This window comes from Mustela lutreola, chromosome 10 (assembly GCF_030435805.1).
Source record: "Mustela lutreola isolate mMusLut2 chromosome 10, mMusLut2.pri, whole genome shotgun sequence".
Lineage (NCBI taxonomy): Eukaryota > Metazoa > Chordata > Mammalia > Carnivora > Mustelidae > Mustela > Mustela lutreola.
This window is the reverse complement of record NC_081299.1, coordinates 7,440,818-7,462,295: the sequence shown is the minus strand read 5'-3', so window position 1 is coordinate 7,462,295 and position 21,478 is coordinate 7,440,818. Positions and strand designations below refer to the sequence as shown.

Sequence of the window (21,478 nt, the reverse complement as noted above, 5' to 3'; positions counted from 1 at the left end):
GTAGGCGAGGTCCTCAAGACTAGCCACGGGCTCTGAGATTATAAGGTCAGAGAGAGAGAGAGAGGGAACGGCCCACAGCACAGCCCAGGGCAGCCCAAGGAGTCTGGGAGAGGGATGAAGTAAGGGCATCTGGGGGCTGCTAAGTCCGAGGCCGGCCCAGCAGCACCTGGTACCCGTCACCCGGCCGGCGTTTGAGAACACACATGCACTGTGGCCTCCAGGAGTTCCCACCCCCCCCTTCCTCCCCAGCCCCCACAGCTTTAGGAAAAAGCAGACCGTGCTGGCCTTGTCCAGGTGGAGCCCCTCCTCTTTCCAGGGCTCCTTCCTGGCTCTTGGCCATCCCTATGGCCAGGTGTCTGAGCCTCTAGGCGGAGCTTGTGCAGGGAGAACCAGAGAGGGTGAAGGATGACTGGCTTGGTCTTGGACCAGCCCTCCGGGCCCCGCTCCCTGGGGCAGTTTTTGAGTGAGGACTCCCACCAGCGGGGCCCACCCTGGCTTCCATGGCCCCGGGCTTCCTCCCTTTGGGGCCCAGTGTGAGTGGGCTAATCTCCCTGCCACTGAGTCCTTGCTCGTGTTTCGTAGTGGCCAGAAGCTCCCGGAGAGATCTGAGGGGTATGCGGTGTCCCAGCCACAGGAGCCGGGAGAGCTACCTGCCCGACTGGGAGAGGAGCCCAGAGTGGCCGGGGTCCAGCCCTGGGAATCATTCTCGGCAGGGTCTGGTGATGCCCACAGGGCTCCCCCAGCCAGGGCCGCGCTGGAGTTGGCTGGATGTGACCAAGGCACTGGGCTCCCGGAAGTGCCCGGGGCCAAGCTGGGCTCTGGTATGGCAAAGCCTGGGCTTGGCCGTTTCCTGCCGGCGTCAGGCCTTCTATCTCTCTCCTGCTCCCGGGGTACCCACCCTGCTCCTCTGGGTCTGGGGGAGGGGGGGGGGATGGTGGCCCCCGCCCAGCTCCGCGTCCCAGTCCCGGGCCCCGCTTCCCCTCCCCCACAGTCTGGCCAAGCTTCCTTACCCCTCAGGCCTGAAGCCTCCCTGGCCCCAGCCTGGCCCCGTCCTCCGTCCCCCCTGGCTTCACAGTCGCATTTTGCTGCCAGCACAGGGCACTGAAAAACTGCTGGCACTGCCAAAAACCCTGTGTGCGCTATGACTCCCCAAACATCCCTTTATTTTTATTGTTCTGTTAATTACTGTTTAAACTTTAATAAGTCACTTCGTCAGGAGGGGGGACCTGCCGTGAGCTTTTCTGTGCAAACACGGGCCCGGGAGTGACTCGGGCGTAATATAACCCTTTATGCGATGTGGGAATGTTTAGATTGTAACAGAAACTTGTTATTTTAATGACAGTTGGGGGGGGCATCTGAGCACAGAAGGGGCGGAGGGTGGGCTCCCCTCAGGTCCCCACCAAGGGCTGGGGTGGCCTGGTGACAGCAGGGGTGCCCCTTGCTGCTGCCTCCAAGAACGCTGAGGCGCCCTTCCTGGACTGCCAAAGGTCAGGCCCACCCAGAGGGAGAGATGCTTCCCAGGAGATGCTCTGGAACTCGAGGGTAGGAGGGAACTCGGGTCTCAGTAGCCTGGACAGCTGAGGGGCCCAGGAGTAAAAGGGGCTTTGGGGGTTGGGAGAAGCAGGAGGACCCAGAGTTCCTAGAGCTCGGGGAGGCTGGACTCTCTGCCCTGCCCGCGTCTGCCCCCAGGTCTGGGAGGAAGCAGCCCTCCCTGCTCCCAAGACAGGACCCTGCCCAGAGTCACTGTCCAGTAAAGGGGCAGGCCCCACGTGCTCCGTGGTGCTGTGCCAGACCGGTCACTCGATGCCATACTTTCAAGAGCCCTGTTTCAGAGGAGGACACTGAGTTCCAGGGCAGAGACCAAACTCTGTCAGAAGTGGCAAGCTTTAAGAGGAGGACTGAGATTCTGGTGTCGGTTTGTCTGATCTGGACGCAGCCGGAGTCCCAGTGCCCAAGCATGGGTGTTACGGGAGGGCCGGGCACTGTCCGGCAGCGGCAAGGCCCGGAAAGGCTCCAGGCTCTGTGCTGGGAACCAGGACCATCCCCCTCAGCCCTGGGGCGGGGCTCCCCCCTTGGGCCCCTCGTCCTGCTCGCCCTAGGGAGGAAGGGCTGCAAGGGAAGGGGGCATGGAAGTAAGGGTTGTCCCCAAGGCTGGGCGGAGGACACGTGCCCTCTTCCTCACAAGACCTGGCTCCATCTCAGGGAGTTGGGACTCAGGCCTAGGGTAGGGGCGATGGTAGCCAGGCCGCCCCTCTTGCTCCAGTGCCCCCCATCCTCTCTACCCAGAGGCACTCCTGTCCCATCCCCATAACCCGGACAGGGAGCCTTTCTCCAGCATCTGTGAGTCTCCTGCTGGGGTCTGAGGGCATCTGGGCCTGATTTCCTACTTTGTCTTCACTCAGTCCCTCCATCTGCCCGCCCATCCATCCCTCCATCCCGCCATCCATCCACAGAGCTAAGCTTCTGCTCTGCGCCAGCACTGGGTGCAGAAGGGCAGGAGCTCCATGCTTGCCCTCGGAGGCCCATGCCTGGTGGGGCTGGTGAAGGCATGTTGGGGGAGAGCACAGCAAGGGGCACTGCCCTCTGGTCTGCCCGGGTGTTCTCTGCCAGCCAAGGCAGAGACCCTTGCTCTCCCTCTGCTCTCTCCCCTCCCTCCACAGGCTCCCCCCACGAGGGCCCCTCCTGACCCTCCCAGTGGGCAGGGCCAGAGGTTCAGGGCCCAGGCTCCCTGGAGCTGGAGGCGAAAGCCCCCCAGATGGCAGCGGCGTGGGTCACGAATCGCTGAGGTTTTCCTTTTCCGAGCAGCGCGTTTCCCTAAATTGTCTTTGACTGCGTGCATGGGTAATGAAAGTTTATGCCCTTGTTAGAAGGACAGGCGGCCAGTTCCAGTTAGAACTGGGGCTGTCTCCCTGCCAGCCCCCCGCAGCCCCCCTCCCCAGCAGGAGAGGGAGCAGGAGGAGCACAAGCGTGCGTGTGTGTGTGTGTGCGTGTGAACGCGTGCACGTGCGTGTCCCCGCGTGCATGCACACACATACACCCCCGCCCCCCTGCCCCGCACCCTGGTGGATAAGAAGGCTGTTAGGGGAAGGGAGAGGGGACAGGGAAAAAAGAAAAAAAAAATTTCCATATTTGTGTAAGTTGCTTTAAAAGCATTTTATCATGTCATAAAAAAGGGAAAGTACTCTCAGAAATTGATCCTCTCCGCCAGCCCATTGGACAGAAGGACGTTGGGATGTTAATGGCCATCCTGCTCCAGGGTGGCTTATTAAAAAATTTATACATAAATGCTTAAAATTGCATAAATTATTTAAAAAAAACCAACAAAGTAAGCAATTTGAATTCCCTCTTTTCCTCCCCTTCGCTTGGTCCCCCTTCCGCGACCCCCCTTTTCCGGGCCCTCGGCATGGTCCTTCCGTTCCCGGGGGCCCCCCGCCCCCCTCCTCGGGGCTCCCCTCCTGCTCCTTCCACTTCCCACCGCACCCCCGGCACCGTCCGCCCTGCCCTCCTCTGGGCTTTCCCAGCCTCACCCACAAATTAACGGAGCAGCCGGCTCACCACCAGACACTCACATGCACACGCACTAATAAAAACACCACTAATAATGGCCCAAATCGCGAAATTAAATATTAAGGCCAGAAGAGGCGGACGTGGAGCCGAGCGCTGCCACCGTAGCCGAACTTGGAGCTGATGAGTGTGTCTCTCACAGGCGTGGAATGTCACCCACACATCCCGGAGACTGGAGTGGGGAGTTTTATGATGGTTTTTCATTGATTTGTTTCCCCAGCGCAGCTGCCGACCTCTATTGAGGGACAAACATAATCAGCACTGACGCAAATTAGATGGTTATTCGTTTTGAAAATTGACAGAAAAACAATAAAAAAGATGAAATGCTCCCAAATCAATAGATATAATGAAATTCAAATAATCCGAGAGATGAGGTCTCCATGGCAACTGATAATGTGGAAAAGAAAACAATTTAATAAAGGACAGACACACTTTGAAAACAGATTGGGCCCAGGGAGGGGGGCGGGCTGGCGGGCGGAGGGCTGGAGCGGGCTGGCGAGTGAAGGATCACTGTCCGTCCCAAGGACACCCGCCATAATTAAGCGAGGCTTTCGGCCCCAGAAAGTGCAGATTCAGGTTTTAATACACAAAATTATTTCAGGAGCAGTGAATCGGAAAGTCGTTTGTAATGACCTTCCTGAGAGGCCCGGGCGCGGGGCATGTTGGAGGCTGGGCGGCCGGGCCGGCTGAGTTATGGCATATTTGTGTTTTTATAGTGCGGAGGGGAGGGGGTGGGGGGGAGGGGGGGAGAAGGTTAAACAGTATTTACAGCTCAGTTGTTTTCAGAGAGGAAAGAGAAATAGAGTTCACGGGAGATGCTGCGGGCAGGCGGGCGGGTGAGCCGGGAGGCCTCCAGGGCGAGGTGGGAGAGGTGGGTCCCGGGTGGGCCGTCCCCCCGTCGGGCCGCCTTGTCTGGCCGCGGGGATCCACAGAGCAGGCCAGGGGAGGCCTCTCCCACTCCGCTGCCTGCTGTGGCCCAGCCAGTGGGTCCTTCCAGGTCTGGGGCCTCTCGGGGTGATGGCGGTAGGGGCCTGTGTCCAGTCTACGTGCACATCCAACCACACCTAGGGGAGGAAAAAGGTGGGGCGTCCCTGTAGACAGGTGGCTCCGGCCGCTCTCCTAGCTTTGGCACCCTCCGAGGCAGCTGGTCACTCCTTCAGATGGTGCCACCCTGTGTCGGGGGGCGTGCCCGGCCTCGGGCGCACCTGGCAAAGACCCGGGACCACAGCGAGCCCCAGCCTCCCTGCTGTTTACCTTGGGCACGCAAAAGGGGAACGCTCGGCCCTTTGGGTTTGCAGAGGCAGGGGCCACAGAGAGCGGAGGGGACCAAGCGGAGCCCCTCCCCGGCCCTCCAGAGCCACTTCCCCCAGCAGGGCAGCTCCAGCAGTGAGCTCCGGGCCTTCGGGGCCCCACAGAGGCTCCCTGCCCTAGGCCTCTGACTCCCTGTTCGGCTGCAGGAGCCTCGTTTGTTATCATGACCACACGCGGCATGGCCAGTTTCCGGGCCGCTCTGCTTGTGCATGTGTGACTTCTAACATGATTGTACAAATAGGGAGCCGCCCGAGTGTGCGCGCGCGTGCACGGTGTGTGCGTGTGTGTGTGTGTGTGTGTGTGTGCCTCAAGCGCGCCCGTGTGTGTGTGTATGTGTGTTTTAAATCTCCCCTGGGTGGTAGCTCTTTTTTTCTCCCCTTCCTGTTTGGCTGTGACCTGGGGGAGATTGATAGCCAGCCCGCGCGGTGGATGCTAACAGTTGCCCTGATTTATAGAGTTACTTACGCTAAGTGAGGCCACTTAGACGCGTCTGGATAGTAAACCTTTTAACTGGACTAAAAAATCATAATAAATAAATAAACAAAGGGGGGCAAGTAGGGCCCCGTGGCCGGGGCCCCCCCAGTTCCCGTCTTAACGCTGCTGGGGACCAGCAGGCCTGGCTGAGAGCCCTGGGAAGCAGCGGCCACTGCTCCCGCCCGCAAAAGCTGGACGGCCCTTCTGTTCCAAGCTGGCCCGAGAGAGGAGGACACCCTCTCCTAGGGGACAGGTGCTGGCTGGGGGAGGGGGTCACAGCCGGAGAAGATAGAAGATAGGGGAGCGAACTGGGCTGGCAGTGGGGGCAAGGAGAGAGGTGGGAGGAGTTGGTCACGGAGCTTGGGGGGAGCAGGGAATGGGACGCCTGTCCCTGGGAGGATCTTCTGACTCCCCAGGCTCACTGCCCCTGTGGCACCTGGACCTTCCACCGCAGCGGTCGTGCTTGTAATGACGTGAACCTCTGCCCCCTTGTCTAAATTTGGGCTGGCTGGGATGGCAGGAACCAGGACAGTCTTTCTTGCTCACGTCGTGTCCAGAGGATTAAGCCCAGAGCCTGGCCCCTAGAAGGAACTCAGAGGGGCTATTGAACAAACATAGATGCATCCCCCCGCCAAAACTGGGGCCTGTGGCCCATCAAGTTCAAGTTCTTAGGGATGACAGGGTGGAGGCTCCAACGTCGCCACCACCCAGACTGGGAGGCTGTGGGAGGGGTATGGGGGGGTGTTAGACCATGACCGCGGACATCCGAGCCCCGTGGGAGTCCAGTTCCAGCACTGACATGGGGGTGGGTACCATGGGCAGTTACCAATCTCACCAGGCTCTGCTTCCTCGTCTGGAAATGGGGACAGGTCAAAAGTCTCATGGGGATGGGGAGGGGGGCGTCCACTGAAGTGATACTGTGAAGTGCCCGGTGTGGTCTCTGGCATAGGCCAGGTATTCAGAGCCAGTCAGCTGCCCTGTCCCTCTGGGCTGTGGGACAGGGCAGCCACCAGTGGCCTGGCAGTGCCCGTGGCCCCTGAGCTGCCTGGCCACGGACAGGTGGGCCCTGGAGCATCCCCACCCCAGGGGACGGGTGCCCGGGCCCTGCCTCCCCACCCCCTGATATACAGCGGGCATTAGGCTGCCCAAAGGGGACACTGCATCCTTAGGAAGAAATATGTCCTCATTTTTCTTAAACACCGTTTCCACTGAGTGAAATGTTTAGAAGGGACGCACAGGGAGAACTTTATTTCCTACCAGGGAGTTCAAAGCCACCAGGCAGAGCCCATAAAGCACCCGGAGCCTGGTAGCTGACAGGCCGCCCAGCCCCGAAACACATTACTCACGAGTGCGGGCGGGGGGGGGGGGCGCTGCCAGGCCTGCCCAGCCCCCAGGGACCGCGCCCCCACCCCCGCCCACAGCAGGACAGGCAACTTGGAGACCCAGGCCGTGGGCACCGGGCACTGGAGCCTCTCATCCCCTTGAGCGTGGGCTGCGCGGGTCAGGGACAGGGCTGGCCCCAACCTGGCCAGGGGGTGGAGCTGTCCCAGCCACCCCCAGCCCTTTAGTCCCCTGAGATGAGGGACCAGGGGCCCAGGTGCAGCTCTAGGAGCCCCCCTGTCTCCCCCGTAACTGGCAGGAGCCCTGGCCGCCTCAGCCTTTGCAGGGAGTGATGAGATTCCTGCCATAACGGGCCCTTCTCCCGAGGCCCTCCCGTCATTTGATTTCTGAAGCTGGCTGATTTGAATATTTATAAATATCAGTAAATTATTTATTGTAGCAATCTGCTGCACCATTTTACCCATTGCAGTTAACACTTTAGGGGGCTCTGTGTTATGGGAACCGGGGGTGGGAGTGAGGAGGAGGCGGCGCAGAGAGGCCCAAGACTTCCCACAGCCCACCCAGGAGCCCGAACTGGGGACACGGTGGCAGTTCTAGCGCCTCGCTGATCCTGGGGCCTCTGTGAGCCCAGGCTCTGGGGTGTCTGCGTGGCTCCGGGATCAGTTGCCTCTTCCATCAAATGGGATGATGGCGGTCCCTGCTTGGCTGGGTCATCGTGAGGCATACGGTGAGATAGTACCCAGAAATGTGTGTCCGATTTCTGCCCCTGCCGGCCTGCCGCCAGGATCTGCTCAGCTCAGAGAGGAAAGTGGCGTGCAGGTGGGCTGGTGGAGTTTGGAGCCCTGGGAGGGAAGGGTCAGACCCTGGGAGCTGATGGGAGGGCCGTGCTGTTTTTGCTGAGTGGGCAGCCTGTCCCCCACCAGGCCCCCCAGCCTCTCTGCTCTCCTCTCTCTTCTGCACTGGGCGAGATGTCCAGGTCTTGGGATCTTGTGCCTAGGTGTGCATCACACCTACTTGCTTGTCCCCAGCGGAGCTCAGCAGCCTTCTCTCGGGTCCTTGCTTGCCACAGCTCTCCCACCTTATAGCCCCGTGGCCCTTTCTCGGGGACAGAGACCGCCCAGGGTCCTGAGCTAGCAAGGGGGAGAACCAGGTATGTCCTGGAGCCGTGCCACCTCCTAAGGCTCACCGCACGGGGCCAGAGCCACCGGGGCCACGGGTGAGAGTCTGGGAGGGCCGCTGGGCTTGCTACCTGTGCGCAGGTCCTGGCCAGCCCTTGCCCCGGGCCTGACGAGGCCCACCTGAGCGGCCCGGCCCCTTGCCTCCCTTCTGGAGCACGGCCCTGAGTAAGCAGGGCAGGAGTCCCCTCGCCTTCCCACCCTCTGGCCGAAGCCTGCCTCCTGGGCAGTATTGTTCCCAGAGGAAGTGTCCAGTGTAAATAGAGCAGCGGGCAGGCTGGTGGCGGGAAGGAGATGAAAGGGGCAGTGACAGGGCCGGGGACGGATGGCTTCCTCCCATTGAGGCCTGGCCACGGCGTTTATATTTTAGGGAAGAAAGTCGGGGGAATGTTTACATGGACAGGAGCCTGGGGTCAGACCACAAGGGGGGTAGTCTGTATGTCCCAGGGCCCTGAGCAAGGGGGAGGGGAGAAGGGCTCCGCGGAGTGGGCCGGAAGGCAGACGGATGGGCAGGCAACTGGGACCTGAGCTCTTTCATACTCCCTACCGCTGCCCTAGCCTCTGCCTCCTGCCCTGCTCCCCCGGCCCACATGCCTTCTCTGCCTCTACCCCTGGGGCCGGGAGTAGAGTCAGAGGGAGGGCAACATCTGGAAGGCAGGTGGGCTGGGGCAGAGTGGCAGCTGGAGGGCAGGTGTGGGGGGTGTAGGCGGAGCAAAGGGGCCTGCGGGCCGGGGGTGGGCCCTGGGTGCACAGCTGCCTTGCAGCTGGTGGGGGCCCAGGAGGGACGGAGCCAGGCACAGGGCCGAGACCAGGGGAGGGTGGGCCCAAGGGCCGGGAGGCTCCAGGATGGGTGGGAGCCCGGGGAGGGGGTGTCACCAGCGGCAAGTGCAGCCCTGGGAGCTTCTGCTTCCCTCTTCCTTGGGATAAATATTTATAGATCCATTTGCTGTCGGCCATATACACTTGGCTGCTTACCTCCTGGTAAAAATAGAGCAGGCTCCCCTGCTCCCCGCCTTCGCTTCCCCACCAGGGCAGAGGACAGACGGGGCCAGGTGAGGCCCGCGGCCTCTGGGTCTGCTGGAGGAAACTTGGTAGCGTGCAGCCTGGCAGCCAGCCCAGCAGTTAGGCAGGACAGTGGGAATAGGGGACCCATCGCCGCACTTTGAGGAGCCCACGTCAGTGCTTGGAGACTTGGGTGTGGGCAGCACAGACTTGGAGATCTGGGTGAACTTGGATAGAGTGGGCCTCTGGCCTGGGCAAGGGTGGGGCCCAGCAGAGCCAGGACCCCAGGACTGGGAGTGGAGCAGAGCCTTCTCTGGCAGGGTGCTGCCTGGCCTGGGCTAGGTCGCCGGGCCGCTGGGCTTAGTGAGGCCTTGTGCATAGGCGGCCAGCTCCAGGGCCGCTCTGGGGCTGCTGGGCATCGTACGAGCGCCCGTGCACGCAAGCCGAGTCTCCTCGGACGGGGTCCCTGGGGAGGCCCAGGTGCCGTCATCCTGTCTGAGCGTGCCTCTCGGGGGCCTTCCAGGTGGGGGGGGGGTTGACCCATTACAGGGGAGACCCTTCCGTCCACGGCCTGGGGAGTAGAGCCCTGCCCTCACTCAGGGTCCCGGAATGAGGGGCCTTTTTTTGACCACTGTGGGTGGACACTCAGACAAGCCCACGCAAGGGGGTCCCACCACTGAGAGACTCCAGCAGGGCCCCCCGTGCCCAAAGCCTGCTTGGGCTGAACCTGCGTGTGGGGCCCACCACGGGATCTGGCACACAGCAGGAGCTGACTAAATGGACAGATGGAAGGGCGGAGGACAGACAGACAGGCACGCAAGCAGGCGTATGTGTGTCCACCCTTGGCCCTCCTGGCACGTCACAGGCTGTGTGGTGAGGGGACTCGCTGGGCGCTGGACCCCCACCCCGGACCCTGGGCGCCCCCGCTCAGCAGCCGTGATGGAGGTGGCAACACCTCAGGCAGCCTTCGTTAGAGTTTCCATCTTGTGCAGGAGATCGGCACCGCGCCTGCAGCCTTCGGGCTCGCTGCTGGGGATCTGAGGAACCCAACCTCTTCCAGCTGTGGCTTCTCCAGGCTGGGATGTGGGCTTCCCGGAATCAACCAGGCCTTCGAGGGCTGCGGGAGCTGGGTGAGGCCGAGCAGGCTGAGTGAGATCCCGGGACAGAGATGAGCCGTTCTCGGAGCGGCTGTGAGGAGCTTTGTCCTGGAATGGCCCTCACTGAGGCTTGGGCAAGGGACATGGTCAGATAATTCGAGCGGGTCTGTGAAGGGGAGGGTTGGGAGGAAAAACAGAGGCCTTTGTAGGGCCCTGGGTAGCCAGGGACGAAGGAAGAGCTATCGGAGCTCTCCAGTGAGCGCAAGTAGGGGTCCGGAAGGGCCCAGGGCCCGGTCTGAGGGAGGGGCGGCCAGGGATGAGATGCTCAGGTGGGCAAGGGTGCCGCCGACCCCTTGCGACTGGGACAGGGAAGCAGGAGGTTGGTGCGGGCTGCTCCCAGGCTCTCAGCTGCCTCCTCCCCTCGTGGCAGAGGCTCACAAGTAGTCAGGCCGCTGTCACTTGCCAGAGCTCCCCAGTGACCAGCCCCTCAGCCAGCGTGCATGCCTCAGTATCCTTGAGTGTCCGAGGATGCGTTGTCTCCTCTATCTGGGGTCGTGTCTGGCCTGCCTCTCAGGAGAGGAACTGAGGGCCGAACAGGTGTAGGAAATGCTTCCAGAAACCAGGTGCTGAGGAAAGCCTGCCCCTGGTGTTTGAAGATCGTCCATGTGTATGCTCGTTTACAAACAAGCTCTCCTTGAACCACCCGGTCCAAGCCCACCCAGTGCCCAGCTCTGGGCACGGAGCGCTGGGCGAGCGGGGCCCCTGGAGTTCACGGTCTGGGGAGGGGCCCAAAGCCCCACCATCCAGGCTCAGGGCAGTGCGAGGAAAGCAGGATTGGGAAGACCTAGGGCCTGGGGGCTGCCGGGGGTTGGGGGGCCGAGCCCGGCACGTGCCCACCTCTGACCTCTCTGTCTGTCCCCAGCTGAAGGCACCCGGTGCACCGACCCGCCCGCAGGCAAGCCCGCGATGGCGGCCAAGCGCAAAGGCGGCCTGAAGCTCAACGCCATCTGCGCCAAGCTGAGCCGCCAGGTGGTGGTGGAGAAGGGGGCGGAGGCGGGTCCCCAGGCCGAGGGCAGCCCGCTGCGGCCGCGGGACCGAGAGGCCGGCGTGGCCCGGGGCGCCCGCAGCGAGGAAGACAAGAGGCGGGCGGTGATCGAGAAGTGGGTCAACGGCGAGTACAGCGAGGAGCCCGCGCCCGCGCCCAGCCTGGGGCGCATCGGCCGCGAGGGCCTGGAGCTGCCCCCTGAGGGCGTCTACATGGTGCAGCCCCAGGGCTGCAGCGACGAGGAGGACCATGGCGAAGCGCCCTCCAAGGACGGCAGCGGCGTGGCCGAGGAGAAGGAGTCTAGTGGGGCAGCCTCCAAGGACGACGGCAGCCCCAGTGCCAAGCAGGCTTCAGGTAGGTGTCTGAGCCCCGGACAGACAGATGGATAGATGGATGGCATGACCCTGGAGGGGAAGGAGTGGGGGGTCTGCAGAACCTGCCCGCTTCCCCCACGCATGCTCCCCTTATGGGTACCTCATTCTGCCCCACCGGTTCTCTTGCTGTGGGGGCCCGGGGCCAAAGTAGTGGCAAGAACAGGGGAGACTTTTTTGGGGCGGGCGGGAAGCTTCCCAGTGTGAGCCGGGCTGGGGGCCGCCATGAGCACCGTGGGTCTGACAGCTTCAGGGTCGAGGGCCGGAGGACAGCCGGTGGGACTGTCTCTCCACACCTGCATCAGAGAAATCTGCGGGGGGCCGGGGGGGGGGCTGGCCGGGCTGTCGGCTCCAGGATGGGTCTGCTGCCCCACCCTCCCCTGCCCTCTCCTGGAAGCCTTCCCCTCACCAAGGACACTGGCTGTGCCAGGCAGGACCTCTCAGGGGTGAGGCCCAGGGCAGCAGGATGGCCCCGCCCGGCCCAGCCCGAATATCCCATAATACCCACCTGCCTGGGACACGCTCCTCTGGCTGACGTCCTTCCCCGCACGTGAGATGGCTAAGGCCTGGCTCTGCGGCCGTCTCCTTGTCCTCACGACTTGGAGCAGCCGGAGCTCCTTCCCCTCCTGGGAGGGAGGGCCTGTGGTTTCGGGTGGAGGGCCCATGGTCCCCACCGCTGGGATGGAACCCCAGGTCTGGGGGCTTTTCTCCGGCTCCCAGCCTCCTTCTCAGGCCTGCGCTGGGCGCCCCGAGCCTCCCCTGCCTGCTCCCCGGTCCCCTTCCCCTGCAGCGAGGGGCGCATCTCCTCCCTGCGCGGGGAGCCCTGCGCAGCCACATAATTATGCATATAAGATATAAACAGAGCTGTTTAATTATCCTTCGCCACATCAGTGACAGAGTAATTAACAAACATTGCAAGATCAATGAGGAAAAGTGTGACCTTCAGTTTCCTCTGATAGGAAAAGCCCTTGCCGTTCCCAGACACAAGGTGATTGTGCTGAGCCAGAGGAGAGGGAGGGACAGGGACAGGGCCGCTGTCCCGTCAGGGCCCCAGCCCCTCCCAGGACCAGCTCTGCCCTGACTGCTGCCTTGTCTCCCTGCGAGTGGAGAGCTGGGGCCGTAGGAGGCCGGGCGGGAGCTGCCAGTGGCCTCATGATCCAGGCAGGCATCGTTCCTCGTTCCTCGGGTAGAGGCCCCGAGGGACTGTAGTCTGACACCTGGGGCAGCCTGCTCAGCCTGGGGCACCAGGGAGAAGCAGCTGGAGCCCTAGCTGCCCACCGGGGCTGGGGTGGGCCACCTTCTCTGGGCCTGGGGGCTCAGGAATGCAGGCCTCGGGGCTGCCCTAGACCCTCACCAGGCCCCCTCCCTCCTCTAAGCTGCCTGCCCTTCAAAGCCTTCTGTCTCTGCCATATATAGTGAGGGCTCAGCTGCCTCCTGCTATTTTTAGCCCCTTTCCCTGGTCCCTGAACCACAGAATCTAGCAGCCAGAGCCCACTCCTCCCAGGCTGGGCCCCCTACCCCACGTAGCCTGGGGTCAGGACAGTGGCCACTGGCCACCCTGTCCAAGGAACAGCCACCTGTTGGCTCCTGGAGTCACTCTGCTCACCCTGCGGGTCAGGTGCTGCCTGTGACTGTCCTTCTCACACGGACCTGGGAGGCGGGGATGTGGGTTGGGAGGTGGCCCCCCATAATCGGCCACCCTGCTGGGGTCCTGGGCCACCTCTTTTGCAGCCACGCCTTCCCCGGCTGTCCCAGTGTCCTACTGCTGAGTATGCCCGGCCTTGCTGGTTCAGGCGAGAATGCAGAGAATGTGTGTGTCCCTGAGGCGGGTGTGGGCCTCACCATTCTAGGTGCACCTGCCCCTGATTCAGGCACAGCACATAGTAGGTGCGGAGTGAGTTTCTGCACGGGATGAGCCGGTCCGGGCATGCTTGGAAGCCACACGTGTGTTGTGGTGGAAGGTCGTGTGTGCAAGGAGGCGGGTCCCCACAGGAGAAACCCCGGCAGAATAGGATCGGCTTGCCTCCACCACCAGGAGACTCGTCCTAGGGAGATGCGTGCAGGATTTGGGGTGGTTTGTATCAGTGTGTGTGTGTGTCTCTAGAGCTGGGCAGGTAGCCAGGGACGTGCGTGTGTGTGCACGTGTGCACGTGTATTTGCTCACATCCCTGTGGAGAGGTTGCCCCGGACTGGGCACAGGGGGCCCCCGGACGCACTGGAGTGAGCGCTGCTAGGGCTGGCAGGCCCAGCCTCACGGGCCCGGACTCTCTTCAGGGGACCACCCTCACACACGAGCAGTAGATGGACAGGGGAGGTGCGTAGGACTCCCCCTGTCATAAATCTTCGCTGAGGCAAGGAGCCCTGAGTGAGTCTGATTGGACACCTCAGCAGGGCCCCTGCCCCCTCCGCCCTGCTGTCTGGGACCCTCAGTCACCAGGGGGCCGCTGCGGAGCCAAGAGACCCGCTCCTGGGGAGGCTTGGGGCAAGCTGTCCACCTCCCAGGGATGAGGGGCTGTACGTCCACTTATGGGGCCCAGGGAGAGTCCGCCAGGTGGGCTCAGCCAGTCCCACCCCATCCCTGTCCCCAGTGGCTGCTTCAGCTCCTGGGGTCCCTCCTGACTGCCCAGACGCCACCCCTCATCCCTACCTGTCCCCAGCCCCTGTGTCACCCCACCCCAAGGAGGCAGGTTGGGATCTGGCCTTACTTCCAGTAAAGTGACTTCTCTTTCATATTAGGCCAAGGCAAGAGAGAGGAGACATTTATGAAACTTTGTTTAATGTACTGAAAAGCCATCGGCCAGAACATTTAGGAAATTGATTTTCCTGGCATTGATGAACTCGTTTTATTTTACCCCGGTATTAATTACTTTTTTTTTAAACAAATTAATTTAAGAGTCGTAAAACCTAACAAGTGAGCCAAATGTCCATAGATCATGTCGTGCTCCGCCCCCTCCCCACGCCAGCCTCCTCCCTCCGTGGGTGGGGGCTCGCGGGGAGGGGGACCCCCCCCCAGCCCTCGGCCACCCTGCTCCCTCCCAGAGGTGACTAGGCTCTCCCTGTGCTGCAGGAGAGGCCTCCTCACTCCGGGACTACGCGGCTTCCACCATGACTGAATTCCTCGGCATGTTCGGCTATGATGACCAGAACACGAGGGACGAGCTGGCCAGGAAGATCAGCTTCGAGAAGCTCCAGGCGGGCTCCACCCCTGAGGTGGCCACCTCCTCCGTGCTGCCTGCTTCTGAGGACGCCCTCAGCAAGCGGGCGCGCTTCTCCAAATACGAGGAGTACATCCGCAAGCTCAAGGCCGGCGAGCAGCTCTCCTGGCCGGCCCACAGCACCAAGGCCGAGGAACGGGCGGGCAAGGAGGGGGCGGGGCCTCTGCCTGGCCTGCGGCTGCCCAGCAACACGGCCCACCTGGAGACCAAGGCTACCATCCTGCCCCTGCCGTCACACAGCAGCGTCCCCATGCAGGGCCTGGTGGCCCGAGCCTCCAAGTACGACTTCTTCATCCAAAAACTGAAGACAGGTGACAACCTGCGGCCCCAGAACGGAAGCACTTACAAGAAGCCATCCAAGTATGACCTGGAGAACGTCAAGTACCTCCATCTCTTCAAGCCCGGGGAGGGCAGCCCCGATATGGGCGGGGCCATTGCCTTCAAGACGGGCAAGGTGGGGCGCCCCTCCAAGTACGACGTCCGGGCCATCCAGAAGCCGGGCCCCGCCAAGGTCCCACCCACCCCCAGCCTGGCCCCTGCGCCCCTCCCCAGTGTGCCCAGTGCTCCCAGCGCCCCTGGGCCAGGGCCTGAGCCACCTGCCTCCCTGCCCTTCAACACTCCTGAGTACCTGAAGTCGACCTTCTCCAAAACAGACTCCATCACCACGGGAACCGTCTCCACTGTCAAGTAAGGCACCCCCTGTCCTGAGCTTGGGACTAGAGTCGCCGGGAAGGCCACTCTCTGCCTCAGAAGGCCAGCCCTGGGCACACATCCACTCATACCTCAGACGCATCCACCACGCCCAGGTTCTCATACACATGCTTGCACACATGTGTGCGCACACATGCACACTTATACACACACGTAATCGCTCATGCTCGGTTCATGGGCAGACATCTAGCCGTGTGCACACTTGCTCTCGCATGTGCTCGTCCGCCAACATGCACACCGGGGGACTTCTGTGACCCCCGTTTCCCAGTGACAGGCTTTCTCCACCTCAGATGCAGCCTCACAGTTGGCTCGGGAAGCCCCAGTCCGGGTTAGGGGTTCTGGGCTCCAAGCTGGTGACCATGGCTCCCAGGCTCGAAGCCTGGGCCCCGGGGAAGGCAGCGAGGGAAGGCACGAGTCTGGGGTGGGGAAGAGCCCACTCTTTGCTAACGCCCAGGCCATGGCAAACTGCTCCCTGGATCAGCTGTGTGGCCCAGAGGCACCCTCCCCCGTGCCGCTGTCCCCCTGGAGACAGACCCCAACCTGGGAGTGATCTAGGGAGCTGCCCGCTGGCCTGGGAGGGGGGCTTCTGACCAGCTAACCACACTTTCTTGGCACTGCTCTCGCCCCCTCCCCTGGGTCGTCCCAGCATCCTCCTGACTCCCAGTGTGCAACAGGGGCCAGGCCCCCGCTTCCAAGACTTCCTACCCAGCTGGACTCCAGGTCGGGCCCACCACTCAGGTGGAGCCCTCTAGCCAGCCAGCTTGGGTGGCCCTGTCTTTGCCACAGTTGGGCTTCTTGAACCTGAGCCAAGGTTCCGCCAAAAGCGCTTTTCAGTCCCACCTTGAGGGCCCCAGAACATGACAGAGCAAGAGAGGGAAGGGTCAGGGCCCCAGGTCAGGGAGCTGCCCCCTAGATGCTCCTGGGGCATGAAGCTACCCCCATCCGCTAATCAGCTGTGCCCTGTGTGTCTCTTGCCAGGAATGGATTGCCCACAGATAAACCAGCTGTCACTGAAGATGTAAACATTTACCAGAAATATATTGCCAGGTAGGCCCCTGGGAGGAGACAGCCATGGAGAGAAGGTGGGTGGTGCCAGGAACGCCTGGGGACTGTGGGACCGTAGGTCCGTCTGAGCGCCAGAGCCAAGGTGCCTGCTGCTTCCCCACTCTTGTGCGCTTGCTTCTGCCCTCAAATTCCCCTGAGGGACCCCACCCCATCTCAGAGCCCTCGCCCCTTAACGTGTTCTGGGCTGCATGTCTTCAAGCCCTAGGCAGTGCCACAGTGTCCGAAGGCCACAGGGGAGCCCAAAGCCCCGCAATTGCTTACAGAGTCTTGCGTGGGATACAGACCAGTGCCGAACCCTCGGGGATGAGAAGGGTGTGGGGGATGGTCCTCCCAGACCTGGCCTGGGGTGATCCCTGAGCCAGGCCCCACAGCCCGACTCTAGACCCACTCCTGTACATTTCTGAGGCAGTGGGATGGGCAGGTCGAGAACCTTCACCTCGACAGATTTCCCCCCAGTCAGGTCCCTCACTGCCAGCAGCCAATGGGGCAGCACCTGGCGGGAGCTCTCCCCAGCCTCTGTCTGTCTGCGGATCTGCCCGGTTCTTCCCAGCCCTCTCTGTCTTTTCGGCTTCGCTCCGTTCTCTCTATTATTATTATTATCATTATTATTAGGGCCGCAGCAGATGGCCCTTTTGGCAGCTTCAGCGTAAATATGTATTTGCGAGCTGTTCTCTCCGTATAAGGGGGTCTCCAGCTCTGTCCTGCCGGCTGAGACCGTCTCCTCCCCTGCTGTCATCACGGGCTCTCCCCCCAGAGCGGCCTCCCCAGGGTAGCCGGCGCCTTCGGGGCCTGGAGAAGGCACGGGGTTTCCCGGGAGCCAGGCCGCAGCCGGGCCGCACGGGGCTCCCGGCTGCCGGGTTGGCTGGAGCGTAGCCTCCCTGCCGCAGGGCGCAGAACAGATGCTGTACTTTAAAAATTCATAACCCTGGGCTGTTTCAAGTGTCAGGAAAGCCTAGGAAAGAGAGAGGCTTTAACACCTCTCAGCAGCCGGGCCCGCCCAGCCTGTATCTGCTGCACCTAGCTGAGCCCTGGGTAGGCGGCCAGCGGTGGCCCCTGCAGGAAAGGCAGTCGGGCCACCATGGGGGCTCTTGCCCTCACCGCCTCACCCCGTCCCTTCCCGTCCTATCCTGGCCTCTTCCCTTGTCTCTGCTCTGACTTTTGGCCTGCCCTGGCTTCTTCCTTCCCGCCTTGGTGCGAGGCTTGTGTGCCTCCCTGGGCCCTCATCCCCAGGGCAGGGGGCAAAGGTCTGCAGTCCAGTGGCTCTGGGATGCACAACAGGTGCAGTCACGTCCCCTGCCTTTTTTAGGCCTCTGCCATTTCACCCCTACAGATTACCTCTGCCTCCCACCCCTGTACCCCAGCACAGGGCCTCTGAACCCCAGCAGCACTTCCCTGAGGTGTAGGCACAGATTTTTCTCAGCTGCTCGGGCCGAGAGCCTGGGAAGTGTCCTCCCCAGGGCTGCTGGCCAGAGAGGCCTGAGCCCACCTCGCTTCCTCCCTGCAGGTTCTCGGGCAGTCAGCACTGTGGCCACATCCACTGCGCCTACCAGTACCGAGAGCACTACCATTGCCTGGACCCCGAGTGCAACTACCAGGTAGGGCCCGGTGGGCACCAGCCCTGCCCCCGTGTGCCAGCTCCAGGGGGCAGACAAGCTTTTCACAGGTGTGTTGGGGGCGCTGAACCCAAGCAGGCAGAGAACCCAGAAAGCCATCTGATAGGATCCAGAGCCTTCTGCACGCCCGGGACAGTGACAGAAGCTCCCATTCCCTAGGAGCCCACCCTGGCCCAGGGATGGAGCCCGTGGGCTAAGGGCCCTTTTGGGACGCCTCCCAGTGTCCTCGTGAAGTCAGGACTCCTGTACCATCCAACCGATGATCACACTGAGGCCCAGACAGATTGTTGCTTATGGTCAAACCACCTCTGGTCCGTGCAGAGCGGGTCGTCCCCTCTTGCTCAACAGGGGGCCCGTAGACAAAAGTTGTCCTCACGCCCCAGAGCCCCTGCCTGAGGGGCCCAGCCTGCTCTGAGCTTTTCCACTCGTGGGCGTGACTGCGGGGGAGCCTGGCGGGAGGTCAGGCAGGACAGGGTTGGGGGTTGGGGGCTCCGGAACCACTGGAATGGCTCCGACTGGGTCCCCGGTGCTGGCCTAGAGGCCACGCAGGCTGCCTCTGCCAGAAGCAGGATTGTTCCCTGGGAGAGCTGGGGGCCACGGTCTGGGCTGTGGGGTGAGGGTAGGGGCCGGCCCCCACCGGGTGGCCGGCCCCGACCCACATGGCGCTGTCCCGCAGAGGTTCACGAGCAAGCAGGACGTGATCCGGCACTACAACATGCACAAAAAGCGCGACAACTCCCTGCAGCACGGCTTCATGCGCTTCAGCCCGCTGGACGACTGCAGCGTCTACTACCACGGCTGCCACCTCAACGGAAAGAGCACCCACTATCACTGCATGCAGGTGCCCACCCGGGGCGGGCCAGGCGGGGCCGGGGGCGGGCCAGGCGGGGCCAGGGGCGGGCCGGACGGGAGCGGGGCCACCCCCGTGGCCTTAATTGGTGCGGGCGAAATTCAGGGAGCTGTTTATACAGACCAACATTTTTCAGGCTTTAACACCAAGAGCCGCATCGCAAATGGTTCCCGAGGAGGTTTTTGTTTAATTCTCTGTTTTAATGCCACGCAGAGTCTGGGCTTTTTCAAGGTGTCAGGTCCCGGGGGAGCGGCTGGGGGTTGCACATAACAGCAGGCGTGCCTCCCCCGGTATTTGTCAGGGGGTTGTTATGGGCTCCGTGGAACAACCTGGGCCAGGAGCAGAGGGGGGCTCGGTCTCCGGGCCCTGAGATGGTGCAGACACTGGCACGGCCCAGCCTTCAAGAGTGCTCGGATTCCACGGGTTTTTACTCAATATGGCAACGTTGCCTGCCGTGGCCCAGCCCGGGTGGGGTGGGGAGGGCCCCATGCCAGGAACTGTCCACTCATTGAGTCCCTGGGCTGAAGGTGACTGCCAGGCCCCCCGGGTCCAACCCTGCCCACCTCTAGGGGCTATGGAAAGAGAGGCACCAATGAGGACCCCGAAGTCACCTCCTGTAGGAGGGAACTGCCACACCTCTGCCCGGAGGGGCGTAGGAGAGGCCCTGAGGACAAGCCGGCCCTCAGCACAGGCAAGGCCTGGAGGGCTGGAGAGGTTAGAGACTCCCCACGGCCCAGGGGGACGTTTACAGGGCCGACGACCCTGAGCAGGAAGGTCAGTGGCCAACAACACGGCAGCTCTGGCCTGGGCCCAAGGGCTCCTGGCCTCAGTTGCCCCCACGGCCGTCCTGCCTGCAGGTGGGCTGTAACAAGGTGTACACCAGTACATCGGACGTGATGACCCACGAGAACTTCCACAAGAAGAACACTCAGCTCATCAACGACGGCTTCCAGCGCTTCCGAGCAACTGAGGACTGCGGCACGGCCGACTGCCAGTTCTACGGGCAGAAGACCACCCATTTCCACTGCAGGTGAGTGGGGTGCCAGCCAGGGGGAGGGATGGACCCAGGCCGGTGGGCCCGTGCGGGGGGCGTGGGGTCCTGCTTCCTCAAGGCAGTGGGCACAGGGGTGGGGGTCTGCCCAGAAGCTCCTCCTGGGCTCCCCCTTCCCCGAGGCCCAGCAACAGGCTCCCGACGTCCCGTCCAGGCGCCCTGGCTGCACGTTCACCTTCAAGAACAAGTGTGACATCGAGAAGCACAAGAGCTACCACATCAAGGATGACGCGTACGCCAAGGACGGCTTCAAGAAGTTCTACAAGTACGAGGAGTGCAGGTACGAGGGCTGCGTGTACAGCAAGGCCACCAACCACTTCCACTGCATCCGCGCCGGCTGCGGCTTCACCTTCACCTCCACCAGCCAGATGACCTCGCACAAGCGCAAGCACGAACGCAGGCACGTCCGCTCCTCGGGCGCGCTGGGGCTGCCGTCCTCGCTGCTGGGCGCCAAGGACACGGAGCACGAGGAGTCGAGCAACGACGACCTGGTCGACTTCTCGGCCTTGAGCAGCAAGAACTCCAGCCTCAGCGCCTCCCCGACCAGCCAGCAGTCCTCCGCCTCCCTGGCCGCTGCCGCCACTGCCGCTGCTGAGGCCGTGCCTGGCGCCACCAAGCCTCCCAACAGCAAGATCTCCGGGCTGCTGTCCCAGGGCCTGCCCGCGTCCATCCCGCTGGCACTGGCCCTCTCCAACTCGGGCCTGCCCACCGCCGCCCCCTACTTCCCCATCCTGCCTGGCCGGAGCAGTGCCTCCCTGCCTGTGGGCACCCCTGGCCTCCTGGGGGCCATGTCATCGGGGACAGCGGCCTCTGCAGCCGCTGACACACCTGCTCTGGCTGCCTCGGGAGCCGGCGACTCTGCCCCTGCGGCTGCCTCCTCTGTCCCGGTGCCCCCCGCCTCTATCATGGAAAGGATCTCAGCGAGCAAGGGCCTCATCTCACCCATGATGGCCAGGCTGGCCGCTGCTGCCCTCAAGCCCTCTGCCACTTTTGACCCAGGTGAGCAGGCTGGGCCCTACCCAGGAAGCAGGCGGCTCGCAGACCCCAGGAGCCCACAGCATCAGTTTGCGGAGCAGAGTAGGAGTGGGGTGGAGGCTGGCGAGGGGTCTTTCTACTCTCACACCCACGGTCCCTGCCTGCTCAGACCCCCAACTTGCCTGGCCTCTGCCTCCTACTGTTTATTTGCTCTTGGGGGGTGGGCCTCATTCTGGCCTGCTCACCCCACCCCAGGCAGCTCTGGTCCCTCATCTGTGAAGCAGAGGTGGTTAAGCCTTTGCATCCTGAGGGCAACTGGTCCTTGCCCACTGCTCTGACTTTTCACCTTACCTCATACCAAGTCTGGCCCCTGATGAGAGCAGTCCAGAGGCTCATGTCTCCCTAGGGCCCCCTCTGTGTCCCTGGATGGGGCAGGACTTCAGGGGTGGCCAGTGGGGTGGCCAGACTTCAGGGATCCCTGGGATTCACTCTTGGCCAGCCCCTCGAGGCCAAGGACATCTTGCTAGTCTCTCCCCGTCAGTCGGTGCCATCTGGGAGAACTTTCTGCAGCCATGGAAAACGTTCTATTCTGCGCTGTCCCGTATGCAGCCGCTAGTC

General features: G+C 62.5%; 1 protein-coding gene across 4 annotated transcripts in view; it reads left to right on the top strand.

Moving 5' to 3' along the window:
- The window catches only part of CASZ1 (castor zinc finger 1), a 146,589-nt gene that overhangs the window by 108,929 nt on the left and 16,182 nt on the right, over positions 1-21,478 (top strand). For all 4 annotated transcript variants that reach the window (XM_059138157.1, XM_059138155.1, XM_059138154.1 and 1 more), the window contains 7 exons: positions 10,887-11,363; positions 14,448-15,282; positions 16,285-16,353; positions 17,876-17,966; positions 18,661-18,825; positions 19,692-19,864; positions 20,040-20,884. In XM_059138157.1, the coding sequence (XP_058994140.1) occupies positions 10,887-11,363; positions 14,448-15,282; positions 16,285-16,353; positions 17,876-17,966; positions 18,661-18,825; positions 19,692-19,864; positions 20,040-20,884 (2,655 nt within the window). The remainder of the gene's footprint in view (positions 1-10,886; positions 11,364-14,447; positions 15,283-16,284; positions 16,354-17,875; positions 17,967-18,660; positions 18,826-19,691; positions 19,865-20,039; positions 20,885-21,478) is intronic.